At 32.5% G+C, this 16,908-nt stretch overlaps 1 protein-coding gene across 12 annotated transcripts in view; it reads right to left on the minus strand.

Annotated features, from left to right (window-relative positions):
* LOC143258477 (sodium channel protein para-like) overlaps window positions 1-16,908 on the minus strand; it is a 207,065-nt gene that overhangs the window by 127,212 nt on the left and 62,945 nt on the right. For all 12 annotated transcript variants that reach the window (XM_076517512.1, XM_076517510.1, XM_076517514.1 and 9 more), the window contains 3 exons: window positions 13,815-13,872; window positions 12,787-12,931; window positions 1,716-1,910 (listed from right to left, as the gene is read on the minus strand). In XM_076517512.1, the coding sequence (XP_076373627.1) occupies window positions 1,716-1,910; window positions 12,787-12,931; window positions 13,815-13,872 (398 nt within the window). The remainder of the gene's footprint in view (window positions 1-1,715; window positions 1,911-12,786; window positions 12,932-13,814; window positions 13,873-16,908) is intronic.

A 16,908-nucleotide genomic window follows, 5' to 3' on the forward strand; every position in this document is an offset into this window, starting at 1 on the left:
TTTTATAAAATAAAATGTTGCTTACTATAGTATTTATTTTTATATATTGTACAAATTGAAAACTTTCAGTTACTTGTGAGGAACTAATTTAGCATTAACCCTATTGCAGACAGGTCGTGGGTCAAATGCCACATCATTGTATTTCTTGATTTGCTTTCACAATTTTTTTGAAATACTATTTTATGAATTTATGTAAATAACTTTGGAATCAAGTTGTAGATTATAGTTCAAAGTTTAATATTATTTATTAGTAAATTTCTTAATTTAAAGGTAAATTTTAGAAAAACACAGCTAAATATTGATTTTTGTGTCATGTTGAATGTTGGATAGAGAATTAGTTCAAATTATACGTTTGTGATGTACAAAGTCTTTAGTGGTACTGAGAAGCTAGAATATAAAACAAGAACCTCATATCTTACATACTGTATCAAACATAGTGATCCCACTCACCTCTTTCTATTTTTGGAAACAATTCCTTATATATACTTCAATATATGATGTGAATAACCAAACAAAAGCTCAGAACACTCTCCTAGTGGCTTTATCAGCCATTATAAAATGTTAGAAGGCCATCTCATTCTTTTGAATCAAGATTTCATTCATGCAGGTAGATTGTGAATTTAGTCTGCTTGAAATTACATATTTTTTTTTAGACAAAATACAGCTTAGTTAATAAACTTGATGAAATATAGTGGAATTATATTATACCAATATAGTTATTTATACAATTAAATATAAATGTATACTGTTATGATATTTAAGCTACTTGGACTAAACATTTGTGTTTGTGTTATAATCTGTAGTCATTCTAGAAGAAAAAAAAGCATGATTTATATTAATTTCCTAATTTATTTATGGCACTTATGAGATAGAACAAATTGACAGACTCTATATAGTTAGAGAAGAGAAAATAATAGACAAAATATAAAATTTTACTGAAAACAAATTTTTCAATGATAACATGAAAATCATTTGCACTTGGAGTAGTAAAACAACAGACTTGATATTTTGATATTTTCCAAATAAATCTTTAGTAAAATATTTCATTAACCCTTTTGCAACAGGCTCAGTATAATGTATGTGAGTTCATCTACATATTTGCACATGTTAAGTATTTGCACTACAACATTTGATATAGCATGTGTATCTTCACAAAATTTGGTAGACTTTTAGCAAAGATTGTAAAATCAGAGTTTTTTGTGTACACAATACTTAGAATCTTAGTTAATATTTATACTATAACTTTGATGCAGCATGTGTTCCTTCAAAAGTTATAGAATAAATACTTAATTCATACATGTCACACTGAGGATGTCATGAAACGGTTAATTGTTCTTAAAGATGGAGGTATCTGTTGCAAAATAATCATCCATTATGCATGATTTATTACCATAATACACAAATCACATAATCACTTATTTCTGTATGCACAAATGACAATAACAGATCTTCAGCTTAATGCTGCATGATTGCTCATTATTAGTTATTTTAAGATTGATAAATCAAGTATTGTAAATATGCAACATCCTTGTATGCTGAGCCATAACATACACATACGGAACTGAGAAAATAAAAAAATTAGTTATGGAAGTAGAGCATTTGTCCTCATAACACCATACAGTCTATATTATGTGCTTTACAGGTCCCTGTTATGTTACTAGGTCTTCTCCACTTTGAGAAAAGAATATCCTCATTAATTCAAAAAACTATCATACCTGTTTTGCTGCCTGTTTGGCAGCATATGCAGCCTCTTCAGCAGCTGCTTCCTCTTCTTCCTTTGCAGCTTCTTTCTGTAATCCATCATAAGACATAGCCACAATAGCCAAAATCAGATTAACCAGGTAATAGGATCCCAAGAAGATGATCAAAACAAAGAAAAGCATGTGCCATGAACCAGCAGTTTTTAGCACCTGAAAAAACAAGTTATTACATTATGTATGCTATTTGCATTTTTATCATATATAAATATACTCTTCAAAAAAAGAAATGCAAAAAACAAAATTTGAGACATATTGTTAACAAGTTTATTCTGGGTAGTTCTGTATAACATGTGTGAAACTTTGCACATTCACTGCTGAACATCCAAAGTCTGCAAAGGCGAAGTCCATGCTCACTAGTTGAAGTTTAACGTCACTCAACGTCAATAACGAGTATGTCCCCCTTGAGCATCAATAACTGTTTGGCATCTCCTGCCCATGAAAGCGATGAGATGACGAATCACATCCTGTGGAATGGCTGTCCACTCAGCCTGCAAAGCTGCTGCAAGCAGATGTAGAGTCTGCAGTTGAGGTTGTCGCCGTCACAGACTTCGGTCCAACTCGTCCCAAAGATGTTCGATGGGGTTTAAATCTGGTGATCTGGAGAGCCAGGGAAGAATGTTGATGTTGTGGTGTCTCAAGAAAACAGTGGTGAGTCGAGCTGTGTGAGGACGGGCGTCTTCATGTTGAAAAACATCGTTGATGTTCACCATGATGGGTTGCACATGGGGCCTAAGAATCTCGTCGACGGTTGCGTACGGTCTGATCGGAAATCCTATGCAGCCCTGGTATGGTTCAGGCAGTAGACGTCGCAGTGGTGGTCCTATCCCAAAGGTGATGTAACCGGATGTAGCGATCTTGTGCAGGCGTGGTCACACGAGGTCTGTCAGATCGTGGATGGTCACAAGTTGATCCATGTTGTTGGTGACGATTCCATAGCCTTGCCATGGTGCTTGGGTGAACATTCACAGCTCTGGCAGCATCTGATCGAGATTTGCCTGCTTCCAAGCGACCAATGGCATTGTTGTGTTGTGCTTCAGTCAGTCTTGGCGTAACTGTATTGCGTGTCGGTGGCTTAACACTGAGCTATGGAAACCGAGAACCCGTCACTTTTATAGGGATTTTGCACATGTTGCACTTGCAGAACATGCAGATCTCTCAAACAAATTTATTGGACACGAATGCGTTTTGGTGAAAAATCTGATGTTTTCCTCTGTTTTCAAAGTGCACAACTTTTATTGTCATTTTGGTCTGACAATCAGTGCCTTAACACGTGTAACATCACATACTTTGAGCTTGTAACGTTATTACATATATTTCTCTTTAAAATAACAAAAATATCCCTTTTGCATTTCTTTTTTGAAGAGTATATTTCTAAGTAAACCAGCTGAAAATAGCCAATCAAAGCCACACAACTGTCTTTGCAAGAATTAAACACAAGAAACTTCTTATTTTTATCATTAGACAATTAAATATGTGAAAATGCAATAATAGTAAATGTCTCAATGATAACTGAAAGGTACAAGTAATACATACTCTGATTTTCCACAATTTTAAAGTTTTAATGATAGATATTTTCCTCCAGGTAAAGACACTGAATTCTTCTATGTATAGATAACAAGAAGTAAGCCAGCTATAAGCATTAATAATTTTCTTACCTGAAAATGTATTTCATATAAATACACATCTCTCTACAGAACTGTGGTGTGTGTTAACAAAGGCAAAAATTAACTTTTTGTGGAGATATAAAATAAACTTATAGGTAAAGAAAATGTTAACTTCGTAAATGCTACTTACCCCTTTAGTAAATTGACTAGCTAGAATTCTACACTGAGAAAATAGTGGAGGGACTGGTGTAAATAAAGAAAACTAAAAAGATGAACTCATTTCTGATAATATATAACAACAGAGATGGTTAAATCATGTAGTAAATTACCCTCTAAAGAAAAGTATGGAGCTAGTGGAACATTATATGTTCAGCAGAAGGCTGCATACATCTCTTGCAGGGAATACTTCCTGCATGATATTAAAGTATAACATAGGTGAGCAGAATGTAAATATCACTCAATCAGCTGGTACAGCTCAGAAGATCAGCACCATATTTGTGTATGTAGTTTGGCTAATGCAGTAAGTCAATTTGTACAGTGGTGGAGAAATATTTATGTGAAATACTTACCAGAATAAGTAAGTACAGGGAAGAATCAACTTAAAACCTGGAGAGAATGCAAGATTCATCCTAATGGCATACCTGTAAGGAATTGGGTGGTTCTTAGTGTTAGTGGTGGTCTTTACTGAGCTTCCAGGTAAGTACCCCATTACACCAATCCATAGAGTAACTCTCCAGATCAACCTCCTTAGCATTTTAGGTGTGTAAAAGAGAAAAACCCCAAAAAAAACAGCAAAAAAAAACTCACAATAATAAAATATGAGGGAGAAAGTTACATGCTGTTCAGATATTGAGGAGGTATTCAGACCAAAGAGAAACCATTACATCTGCATAAGGTCTCTCATTCATTTACTTTGCAATAGGTCATAGGTTCCCAAAATTTTTAGACCTGCAGAGCTTCACATCATAAAGGAAAAATATTCCAGAGCCTTAATAAAAAAATACACTAAAAATAGAAACAATCAGTCAGTAGCAACCACCAGATAAAGTTTACTTCAAGCTTTTAAAATATAAATTTATTAAAAATATCAATATTTAAAGAAAAATTTTTATTTCTACTTACTTGTTCAAAATTTTCTGCTTGCAGAATTTATATCAGTAAAGTACAGTGTACTTATTTATTTATTAGTTGCTCGGATGGGCTTGCTTTTGTTTACAAAGTAGCTCAATATTTGGAGTTATGGTTATTACCTGTAAATGCAAATCATCTTCAATATTTAGCCTGTTTCTGAATTTGGTCTTTGTAGCTAGCTGTATGTGGTGAAAATATTTGCTCAGAGAGATATGTTGTTGGAAAATGCATCAAAATTTTCAAATTTCTGTTACTTATCTCAGGCTATTCCATGGCCATTTGAATCCAAAATTATGTAATTTCTTCCTGCTGAAACTTTGTTTTTGGGGCATAAACAGTTGAAAGTTCTATAAGCTGTTCTTTCTCTTTCAAAGGAAAATCATTGGTGTTTGCAGGGTCAACAAAGGGATTTTGAATCCTCAGTAATTTTACTGCTACACTGAAACTTTTGCATCTTCACTTAAGGAAATTTCATTCATAAGTAAAAAAACCACCGAGATTTTTGAAGCAATCAAGTTTTTCCATAAGTATACATTCAACCAAAAGTTTTAGCTTATGTTGAAGCACTTCCATTTTACTCTGAGCTTTGAAGTACGTTACTCATGTACCTTGTATTGTAGCATTCACTTCATTTAGATAAGCAAATACATCCAAAAGGTAAGCCACTTTCTATATCCAGCATTTGTCCCTTAATTTGTATGCAAGTTCAAAATGGCATTCAGATAAAAAGAAACCTATCTCCTCACACGGTTCATAAAACAAAGCAAGCCATTGGACTTCAGCATAAAGCATCAAATTTTTATAGAAACTTCATATATATCCTCACAGAGCAAACTGGAGATTCTCACACTGAGAGATCTTGATTTTATAATATTCACTATATCTATGACATCACTCAATACCTCTTTTAAGTCTTCTGGCATTCGTTTCATTGCAAGTGCATGATGATGAAGACAGCAGTGGATATTCTCAATGTCCAGGTTTTTCTTTTTTTATGCATGTCACTGCATCTACAAATTTTCAAATCATAACTGCAGACCCATCAGTGCAAATACTTGAGCAAAGCTGCCACTGGACGTCATGTTCTTCCATAAATAAATTGATCAGTTTAAATATTTCTTTGCCAGTTGTTTGAAAAGGCAAAGATTTGTAAATTAGCAGGTCTTCTTCAAAACTAGCTTCCTGAATATAGAGAACAAACACAAGCAACATCGCATAACCTGCAACATCTGTTAATTAACTCATCTGAAGCGAAAAAGTTGGACTCACTTTTACTCGCCTTATTAACTCCATTAAGCAATTTTCTGACATATCCTCGATTCTTCAACAAACCTACTTGTCAGGAAGGGGCACAGAGTTAATGTTTTTAAAAATTTCTCATAAATCGTGCACTCTACCACATCCTTTGCATATGGTTTTATCAAATTTTTTGTAACTGTATGAGTTTCATCTGCTTTTGCAATATGGCAATTAACATGATATGAAGCAGTAAGAGCACTTTTGTTGTCCAAACAAATAAAATGTAGCTTTCCTTACATTTAATTGCAAACACTTTCTTTTGAAAGGCTTGGAAGTTGGATTTTTTAATTGGGAGTGTTTGCTTTCTAGATGATATTTTAAATTTACTGGATGCAAACTACTGTTACTCAATGCTGTTCCACATTCAACACAACAACCCACTAGGTCCATCTTCATTACTTTTCCATGTAAAACGATATTCAATAAAACTTTCACTACACTTTTTTCTCTTTCTTATTTCAGTATTTCTTTCATCATCCTGCACTGAAGTGCTTGCATGTGATGATAATGCCGATGAATTCATATTAGGCCTACGAAGATTTTTACTCATATCAAATTTATTTCTGATATTCAGCCACTTATCCATTATAAGGGTGACAACTAATTATTAATTTGTCTAAAAAGTATTCTTATATTTTTGTCACTTCAAAAGTATTTCTACAGACACAAAATAGCTTCTTAATGAAAGCTCGTTCAAGCATTTGAGTTTTATTATCATACAATGGCATGCTGACCTAAGATCAGTGTTGCCATGACAAAGTCAAAAATAAAGATTTGTGGAAAAGAGGCTAGGCAGCTAGAATAATATATTTTTCTAAAGGAAAAGGGGTAACCTATTATTTTTTCAACTTTTTTTTTTTAATTTAAGCCAAATAATAAAATATAAAACCAAATATAATGTGCATCTAAATCTTGAACAAAATGAAACATGATGTGATAGAGTTCATTAGTATCAACTTTGTATAATTAAACTACAATGAATCTAACCTGACAATTATTAATTATAAATGTCATAAATGTAATTATACTTCATATAAATATACTCTGAAGTTGAAACAATTGATACGGCATCTAATTGCATAACAATGTTTCAAATTTGGACAAGTTTCAGCTACATTGTCATGTTTTATTTCATTTGAGATCTAGCCACTAATCAGGATCCAGCTATTAAAAGACTGTTGGCATAACTACCTAGGGTTAACCAATGCTTTATACAAAAATTACTAGGCTATTTTGCATATCCAAAGACACATGTGATCTTGAGGTGGTGCCATATCTACTAGCAATCAGTGGTGTCATTGTAGAAGTTAATTGTGAATGTTTGTTTGTTTGTTTTGAATTTCACACAAAGCTACACTAAGGCTATCTGCACTAGCTGTCCCTAATTTTGCAGAGTAAGATTGGAGGGAAGGCAGTTAGTCACCACTTCCCACTGCCAACTCTTGGGCTACTCTTTACCAACAAATAGTGGGATTGACTGTTACATTATAATGCTCCCATGGCAGAAAGGGCAAGCATGTTTGGTATGATGGGGATTCAAACCCATGACCCTCAGATTATGAGTTTAATGCCTTAACCACCTGGCCATGCCAGGCCTAACTGAGATTGTATTGACACTTTTACAGCAAGAATTTCCCCTATGCTAAATAAGATCATCTGGCATCAGGCAAAATAAAATATTAAAACATCCAACACATGATAAACATGTTATATTAAATATATTTTGCTTTTTACTTTTCTGTATAATGTATTCTGATTCAATTTTATAGTTTTAGGAAAAAATATTAACATTCTAAAATTTCCTCATGGAGCCTCAGACAACTATAGCAGAGCCCAAGGGCTCTGCTGAGAATAGTTTGAAAAACCATGCAATAGGTTACTACAAATACGAAAAGCAACTGCTAATAAGGTGTAAGTGCAAGATCACGAGTTGCCATCATGCCACTGCTTATGTTTGCATGAATCTCTGCACAGGCAAGAAGCTAAAATACATATATATATGTATAAACTGCCAAAGGAATCTTGAAGAAGACTCATCTCAACAAGGGGTAAGGATCAGGGACAGATGACCTGAAGACTAGATGTTATTGTTTATTCAATGACTTTGAGGTAATACTGACCAAATTACAAGTTCCATAATCTGTGGTATTGAGATGTATAGAAAAATAAATTGGTTGAATAAGCTAAAAAAAACAAAAGAAGAAGAAGAAAAAGAACAATTCACCTTCACAAAGCCCCTTCAATAATTGGAGAATGATGATTGGAAAGAGATGAAAACCAAAGACAGATGAAACCACATTATGGTATAAGAAATGTGATATGAAGATGTTGAGGATTGTCCACCTCCCTACCTGCAAACTCATATCCAAGTTCAAGATAAGTTGAAGGCTAGAGGCAAAAGTAGCAAGATGACAAACTTAATGAAAAATGACATGAAAAAAACGTCATCACCAACAGAAGAAAACAGTACTCAGTCAATGTAAAAAAAATGATAATTCACAAGAAGAAAACGAATTTTACAGGAAGAAAAAATAATGTCGACTGCCATAAAAGGAAGCAGTATAAGTGAAATAACAATGAAATGCTCAAGTAGGTCAACTTGGGTCAAAAGAATTGCACAGAGAAGAATAAATGAAAAAAATATCAAATCAATCTCCTGGAAATCTCAAACCTCAGGGAGGATGGAAGAGTCAAAAAATAAATAACTTGCCTCTGGAAGAGAAATCAGAAAATAAAGATTATTGATAACAAAAGGCCAATAAGAACTGGATAAAGAAAGAGAAAATGACAAAGGAAGAGATAAAAGGACATTGACAAATACATATAAAGAGACGGAATCAATATAGACACAGAGTATCCACTGCCAGAGCAGTAGATTTGTGAAATAAGGTCAAAGTTCCAACCTCTTGGGACATAACATGTCAACAATTGAATGCAGTGGTCATGAGCCCAAAAGAGAAAATACAGTAAGTAAGCAAAAGCCACTAAAAAGTGAGTACCTACCTGTTAATTAATGAAATAAGTGACACTGAAGTTTTCAGAATGGATTATATCAAAAGGACCAAACAGATAAGATGGAAGAGAATGGCAAGCACAATGAGCAGCCAATATCTAGGGGATGGTAATATGAAGATATTTCTCCTCTGGAGATAAGACCCAGAAAGAATGCAGGTATTGAGAACTGCACACTATCAAGACAGAGGAATCTGTGAACAAACATAAGCATGGGTTAGGCATTGGATGATGGATTTCCTAGGTCATGTCTTCAATTGAGCCATCATTACAATAAAAGGTAAAAAGGTAATGATAGATACACAAGGGAAGACAGGTAACCTTTAAACAGCAGAAATATATTCTCAAGAGAACTAATAAGGGTATTAAAACTCTGAACTAAAGTACAGAAGAACATTTCAACCTTCTTAGGTCATCTTGAGGTTATTCTGAATATATTGTTCATGATGACTTAGGTGAAATAATAAACTGAGTAAATGTCAAATATGACTGGCTTAGGACATATGAGCATATTGGAGACCCAAATGAAAGCCAATCAATACTACTGGATTGTGGTTGATCACGTAAACGCTTTCATGCTGTATTTCTATGCCTTCAGAGGGTTTCAGGTTCACAATTCTTTCATTCTGTGTCAATAATGGCTGATTTCAGAAACATAATAGACTTGTAATATCTGCCATAACAACTACAGTCTACTGTGCTTGACACAAATTAAAATCTCCGAGATGTGTTTGAATATTATATCAGGAGAAGGTAATGAATACTATCTTTTTTTCCTGAGCCAATCACACACTGCATGCACTGAGAAATGGTACCAACTTCTACGATGGGAATATCTATTATCATCTTAAAGAATCAACATCACATTTTGATGCCATCATTATTCATAACAGAAGTAGAACAACATATTATACAGATCATTCTAACTTTTTCTCCAGTATGCGTTTATTGCTACAAAGAATCTTCAATGGGTTTTACTAATAAACTTTAAGAGGATTTCAGTAACCTTAGTAACATTAGTACAGAAATTATTGAAAATCATAAAGATCTGTTCCATGTTAATATATTAATCATATTTTGATTATTACAGACTAGCATATAGCTCAACAAAAATAATGGTGCAAGTACTACCACCCCACCCTACAGAATACCCTAATCTCATGTTTCACAGCTAACTGAAATAAATAAATTTTGCAAAATCAAGCTTGACCAACTGAAAGGTAGAAAAGTGCAGCTGAGGCAGTCAATCATTGGTAAATTCCTTTGACAGCAAATTAAAATTAAGAACATGATCATGAAATGAATTTGTAGCTTATTCACAGAATAATTATCAGTAAAAATCAGTTAGATTAACAAATCCTAATATATAGAAAAGCCAGTGGGTTTTGATAACATTATGATCCAGTAATTGCTTTTGTCATGTTACTTACCAACAAAACTGGAAAACAATTTGTTGAATTCTTAATTTAAGAGTCCTCCTTGGTTAAAGAAAATTGTTTTTTTTATTAAAAATGTTAAAGATATAACATAAAATAACTTAACTCAGAAACAATTTATATTTAAAATTGAATCAATATGTTTCATTTCATGACAAATTTTGTGCACCTCCTCATGGCCACCTGCACCCATGTCACTAAAATCATAATGGGCAGACAGTATTCAATTTGGATAAATGCATGTTGGCTTTTATAATTCCTCCTATTTTGAGAATCAAAAGAAATCGAACATGACATGATGTGATGTAACACACATTGACCTTTATATCTTCATTTACTTGAATTCAAAATTTAAGTTTCCAATTATACTTTATTATTCCTTTTTGTGTATTTTACAGAGGTAGAGTATATTATATGAAACTGATTATGGAATGTAATCATGCAGTTACAGTACATATTGCCACATTATCCATGCTCTTTCTGATGAACATGAGCCTTGACAGTAGCATTGCAGCACAGACTACATTGCAAATGACTTATAAGACTGTCAGATGCAAAACAAACCTCTATGTTTTCTATAATCTCTCTCGTGTAGACAAACTGTTTCAAAGCCTCTGCTTCAACAATCTAATTTCACTGAAATCCTTAAGTTCTGCATTCATTGACTTGACTAGCATGTCTTCAAATGCAATAGCATGAGTACCTATTACATTCTCAGGCTACTGAGAAATGTGATGGGTAAATATATGTTGTGGAAGCTACTTAAATGTAATGAACTTGCTTCAATTTTCCAGTGGAGATATTTCTTGATCATGTTGTGCACTGACACACATTGACAGCTTCTGTTAACATATCCTCTTCCATGAACAATGTAGTTTGCTAACATTGATCAAAAAGAAGGGCCATGTTTAACCCAACCAGATAGCTGAGTGTCAAATATAAACCAGTATTATGAGTATGGTTCATGCATAGATTAGTGCTGGTCCTACCATCATCAAGGAGAAACATTTTAAAAAAATATTCAGGGTCTCAGGTGGGAGGGCTCTAACTTCACCCCTTCTCAAGATTAATGCAGCAATTACCAAGAAACTTCTGATAAAAGTTATATGGATGATAAATATCTCAGAACTGTAGTTTTGGTCAGTCAAATCCTAGAAAACTGATCCTTTCAGGTTGACCTCAGGCTCCATTCTGAAACATCACAATTCTAGAAGCATGCATTCTCTGAGAGTCTAAATATGCTTTCACCTGGCAGAAGAGGCATAGCTGTCTTTCAACATAACTGAGCAGTAAATATCCCTGCATAAACAACAGTAATAGTGGATGGAGTGAAAACTCACTCTTAAACCATTCTGCTTTCAAGAAAAGCTTAGACTCAAAAGAAATTGGTGAAAACCCAAAATACCACACACTTGATTTTTCAACTGACGAAAAAAGACAGAGATGGCTGTTCCAAATTGGCCGAATGACAAAGGTGACGGAAGGCTCTAGAAAAAGAAAATCTAAATCATCTACAGAATGTTCAGAATCTTCCACAAGTGCAGCTTTAGACTCCACCTAGGAAAACACCACTGGACTGAATGTATGTCCACATCTCACTACAGACAAGGTCACAAACAGTCTCAACTGAGAGCAAATCCCCTCCTTCAATTCTTGAGCAATGATATATATATAAAAGGTGGGATTGAAGACAACCAATTGCCTTAATGCTGGATACATTACTCAAGGGATTCATATCACATATCAGCTTACCAAGCAAAGTCTTTTTTTTTTTAATCAAATAAGTAACACAGGGAATGTTCAGAGTATTTTCAACAGTTGTACTACAGATAAATTGACACTGTTATCTGAATATGGTGCTTATATATATATAGATCCAGGAGAGAAGATGTATTGACATAAATAAGAACCTCAAGAGACAGATATTGCTAAAGGCAATTCAGTGGGAAATAAAGGACTGGAGTAAGCAAGAAAAAATCAAACCAATGCTTAGATGAGCAAAGAAAACAAACACTTAACATTTGAGTAAAATCTGTACTGTTAAAGGAGGTACATTTTCAAAATATATCTTTACAATCTAAGCACATGAACATTTATTGGAAAAAATATTTGTTGTTATGTATCCATTCTTAGAAAAGATCACTTGATAGTGGTATAACACTATCTACAAATTTTGTATGATAACATCATGTGGATCTGAAATATTCCATTCTACTACAAATGTGTATAACCTGTAATAGTCACATAACTTGCTCAATTGCACATTTAAAATTGTTTTAATGTTTGCTTGGCATTTTATGGCACAAAACAATGAGGCTACCTGCACCAATCATTTTAATAGACATACTGAGCCCTTTGTATATTCAAGAACATTATTCTAATTTCCAAGTTAAAAAACATAAGAGTGAAGAAAAAACTATTCATTCATTACAAAATAATCAAAACCAAAGACTTCTCCAAGTATCTTTGTGAAGATAATAAAAGTTATTGAATATTTTGTAATTTTCTTTGCATTCTGCTTAAAATAACCTTAATTATTCTTACCAATTGGTAAAGATTTTCCCAAAAATCCTGAGTCATTAATCTAAATGCTGATAACAATGCCCATGGAAATGTATCAAAATTTGTATAGCCATAATTGGGATTGTCACCATAACCTTGAAGGCATTGATAACCTGGTGGACACACTCTATAAAAATAAATATACAGGATTTTAAAGGTTGTTACAAAGTAATGTAACTTTAATATATTTTATAGTAACAAATATTTGTTCTTAAAATCATATGTAAATATAACATTTAAATTTAAAGAACTTTCATCACTGAAGTATTATACAGGTGTAAGTACTGGTTCATACAAAATCTTTATATTTCAATTCAAATTAAGTTAAATGTACAACTATGACAAGCAAAAATTAAATATTCACAAAATTTTAGCTATCTTTTTATTGATGGAACACATAACTGTACAATATCAGGTTTTCTAAGGTGGGATTGAACACCTTAGATATTACATAAATTATGTAGATAAATACACCTTAGATAAATTACATTTATGTAATTAAATGTTAAATCACATTTAACATTAGATCACAGTTAATTTAATGTGATCTTTTTTACTGATCACATTTCAGTAAAAATACTCACCTACACAAATAATAGAACTGAGTGATTAATTCAGTATAATTGATTACATACAAAATTTGATCAATGTCATGTAAAATATTCAATTCATTAAAATTAAATTTGAATTGATTAATGCTACAAAAATAATCCACTAATTAAAATTAGTGTTTCCAATTATTACTATACTTCATTACTCCACTATCCAAATCTCATGCAAGAACAATCAATTAGTTGAATGTAATTGATTAAACCTCCAATGAGTAATCAATTATCAAGTTCCACTAACTATCCAGATCTAACAAATAAACTACTAAAAATATGAAAAACATAACTCCTGTCACTGAAGACATTTGAAACAGATATGATAAGTACTTATAAAACACAGCATTCACAAAAAAAGTGTCTATCAAACTCCATCATAGAATCTTATTTTTAAATACTTCTTACTTTGCCCCAGTGCTGTTGCCACATACTTGATAAACTCCATCTTCTTCATACCAATTAGCTATTTGAATAAAGAAAATATTAAAAAAAAAGTTCCACAAGAATGAATATATATATAATAACCACAACTCATTTACCACAAGAAACTACTGGATTACCAATAAAGAAAAGCTAGCTTGATTAACAGATCCCCTATTAACTCTCATAACAACAGTTCATTTATCATAATTTCCAAAATTTTCAATTCAATACTATTAGTTATAATAGGTCAATTGATCTTAATTTATTTAATTGGCTTAAGAATTCCACTTTTCTAAATTCATCTTCCTCACATGGACGATTTTACATTTTTCTACAAATTCAATAAAGAAATTTAATGTTTTAGACTATTCATTTTATCTGCGTCATTAATGGTAGTCTATTAATTAGTAGTTTAAAATGAAATTCTATTAATTAAGTCACTGAAAATAAAGAAGAAAAACAATAATAAAATCAGTTTTACATTAGACATTTATAGCATACCATCTTTAACAGTTAGTTTATAAACAAAATACAAGATAGTCTGTTTTAATACCTGTTTACTGTAAATTTGTCACGATTCTAATAAGAACTAAGATTAATTTCTAGTGATAAAGGATAAAGAGAGCAAAACCTTATAGCCTGAGTGCTTTCAAAAGGTAAGCCTTTCAAAAGCTGTTGGCTCACAGGGTTTTCATTACTTTGTATCAATACTTCTTGAATGTACACATTTCTCTAATATTACAAATGGAAAAAAAAAGGATATATTAATGTGGTTACATACCAAATCAACAAGTTAGTAATTACCAATAGATAATCAGAACCAAACACACAAATTAACAGTTTTAAATTTAAAATGTTCATTGTTTATTGTATCTTGATTAATAAGTTATTTATAGGTAGAAAGTTTTGTTAAGAAAAATGTTATATATATATATTAGGTTGTCCTAAAATAAATGTTGGAATTCTCACAATGACATTTAGAAGCTGAATATTGAGTAACTTATTGTTCATTGGTTGGTTTACTCTAATGTTTGTCGCTTACAAGGTATCTTAATTGTCTGCTGTTTCAACTCTATTCATAGTGAGTTTTACAGCCCCCAAAGCAGCATGGACAAGAAGGATTTTCATCTGATTTTACTCTACAACTTCAAACTTGGACAAAAAGCTGCAGAAACTACAAGGAACATCAACCAAGCATTTGACCATGGATCTGTTACTGAACATACAGTTCAGCATTGGTTCCAAAGGTTTTGATATGGAAATGAAAGTCTTGAAGACCATGAAGTTTGTGGAAGGAAGCCATCCTTAGATGAAATACATGAAGGGAAGCAGTTGAGACAGACCCTCACAGAACAGTACATGAGTTTGTAAAAAAGCTAGACACAAGCAAATCAAGCATTGCCAACCACCCGAGTGTCATTGGAAAGACGAAAAAGTTGGATAAGCGAGTTCTGCATGAGCTAACTGAAGATCAACAAAATCAGCATTATGAGGCCTGTTAAGGATGAAGCTCCAAAAATTGAACAATTTGGGAATTGAGGTTCTGTCTCATCCATCACATTCCCCAGACCTTTCCCGTACAGCATTTCAAGTACTTTGACAACTTTTTGAACAATAAACACTTTCAAAACCAAGCAGCTGCAGAAGAAGCTTTCAGGATGATCAATGACTCTAGAAACTGTGATTTCTACAGCAGGGGCATAAACAGCATTGTTACATATTGGCAGAAGTGTGTTGAAGCAAATGGTGATTACTTTGATTAAAGCATGTTTTACAACACTGGTTTATACTTTTCCAAACTTTGCAGTTCAAAAATGGCAGCATTTATTTCTGGACAACCAAATATATATAAATTAAGGATAGCAAAAAGCCTTTTGTCCATCTAAGCTATCACATCCATTATATTAAACTTTAAAGTAATTATAAAAAACTCAAATCCAGCTCTTATTATTCAAATATTTAACAAACTTTCCCTTAAACTCCCTTAACCATATATGAAGGCAATTCATTTTAAAGACCAACTATCTTGTTAGAAAAATAAAACTTTTTTCAGTTAAAAATGGGTCTTACCCTGTCAAAGTTTACATTCGTGTCCTCTAGTATTACCACTGTCAACATTACAATAGACAAAAAAGATTATGCATCAACATTGTAAATTCTTTTAACAAGCTTAAATATGTCAATGAGATCAGCTCTAACTCTTCATTTATCAAGATAAAATAATTTCAAATATATTAACATATCCTCTTATGATAACCTTTCCATCTATCTATCATCTTAGTAGTTCTCTTCTCAGCTCTTTCCAATTGTATTCAGAATGTCTGTAGATAAAAAAAAAATTTATTTGCCCTGCTATTATCAGTAATTCATCACTTGGACTTCTTGAGAAACTGATCAGCTAAAACACCAATACCATTTTATTCCACAACACTGTTAAGTTTATTCACATCAGAATTATAATCATAATGAAAACTGTGATATCCTAACATGCATCAACTTGCATTTATTACAGTTAAATGACATGTTTTTTATTTGCCCAATTCAACAAATAAACCTAATCTTTTTTTGTAAAGCAACAGTATCCTCCTTACAGCCAGCAACATCCAAAACTTTATCATCATCAACATATTTAAACACTGTATTGATTATTTCTTCACCCATGTCATTAATATAAATAAAAAAACAGCAAAGGTCCTAACACTAAGCCCTGAGGTACCCCACTGCACTTGTGATATTAATCCAGTTTGATTGAACTCCATTTATAACAACTCTGCTTCATTTTATGCAGCTAGTTTTCTATCTAGTGGGTTAATCTATTCCTATCAGTTACAGAAATAACTTTTTAAAAGCATTTCATGTGAAACCTAGTCAAATATGTTTAAAAATTCAGATACAGTACAACGACACATGTACCTTCATCTAAATAAGAAGCACCCTTTTCAGAGAATGTAAAGCAAGATATTTCTCTAGTAAAACCTGCTGCATGTTCATTAGAATTTTGAACTTTGTTAAATAATTTTGTAAAGCATCATTTTTCACTTTCAAAAACTTTACTCACTGTTGAGTAAACCTTTAT

Source organism: Tachypleus tridentatus, chromosome 8 (genome assembly GCF_004210375.1).
Source record: "Tachypleus tridentatus isolate NWPU-2018 chromosome 8, ASM421037v1, whole genome shotgun sequence".
NCBI classification, from domain to species: Eukaryota; Metazoa; Arthropoda; class Merostomata; order Xiphosura; family Limulidae; genus Tachypleus; species Tachypleus tridentatus.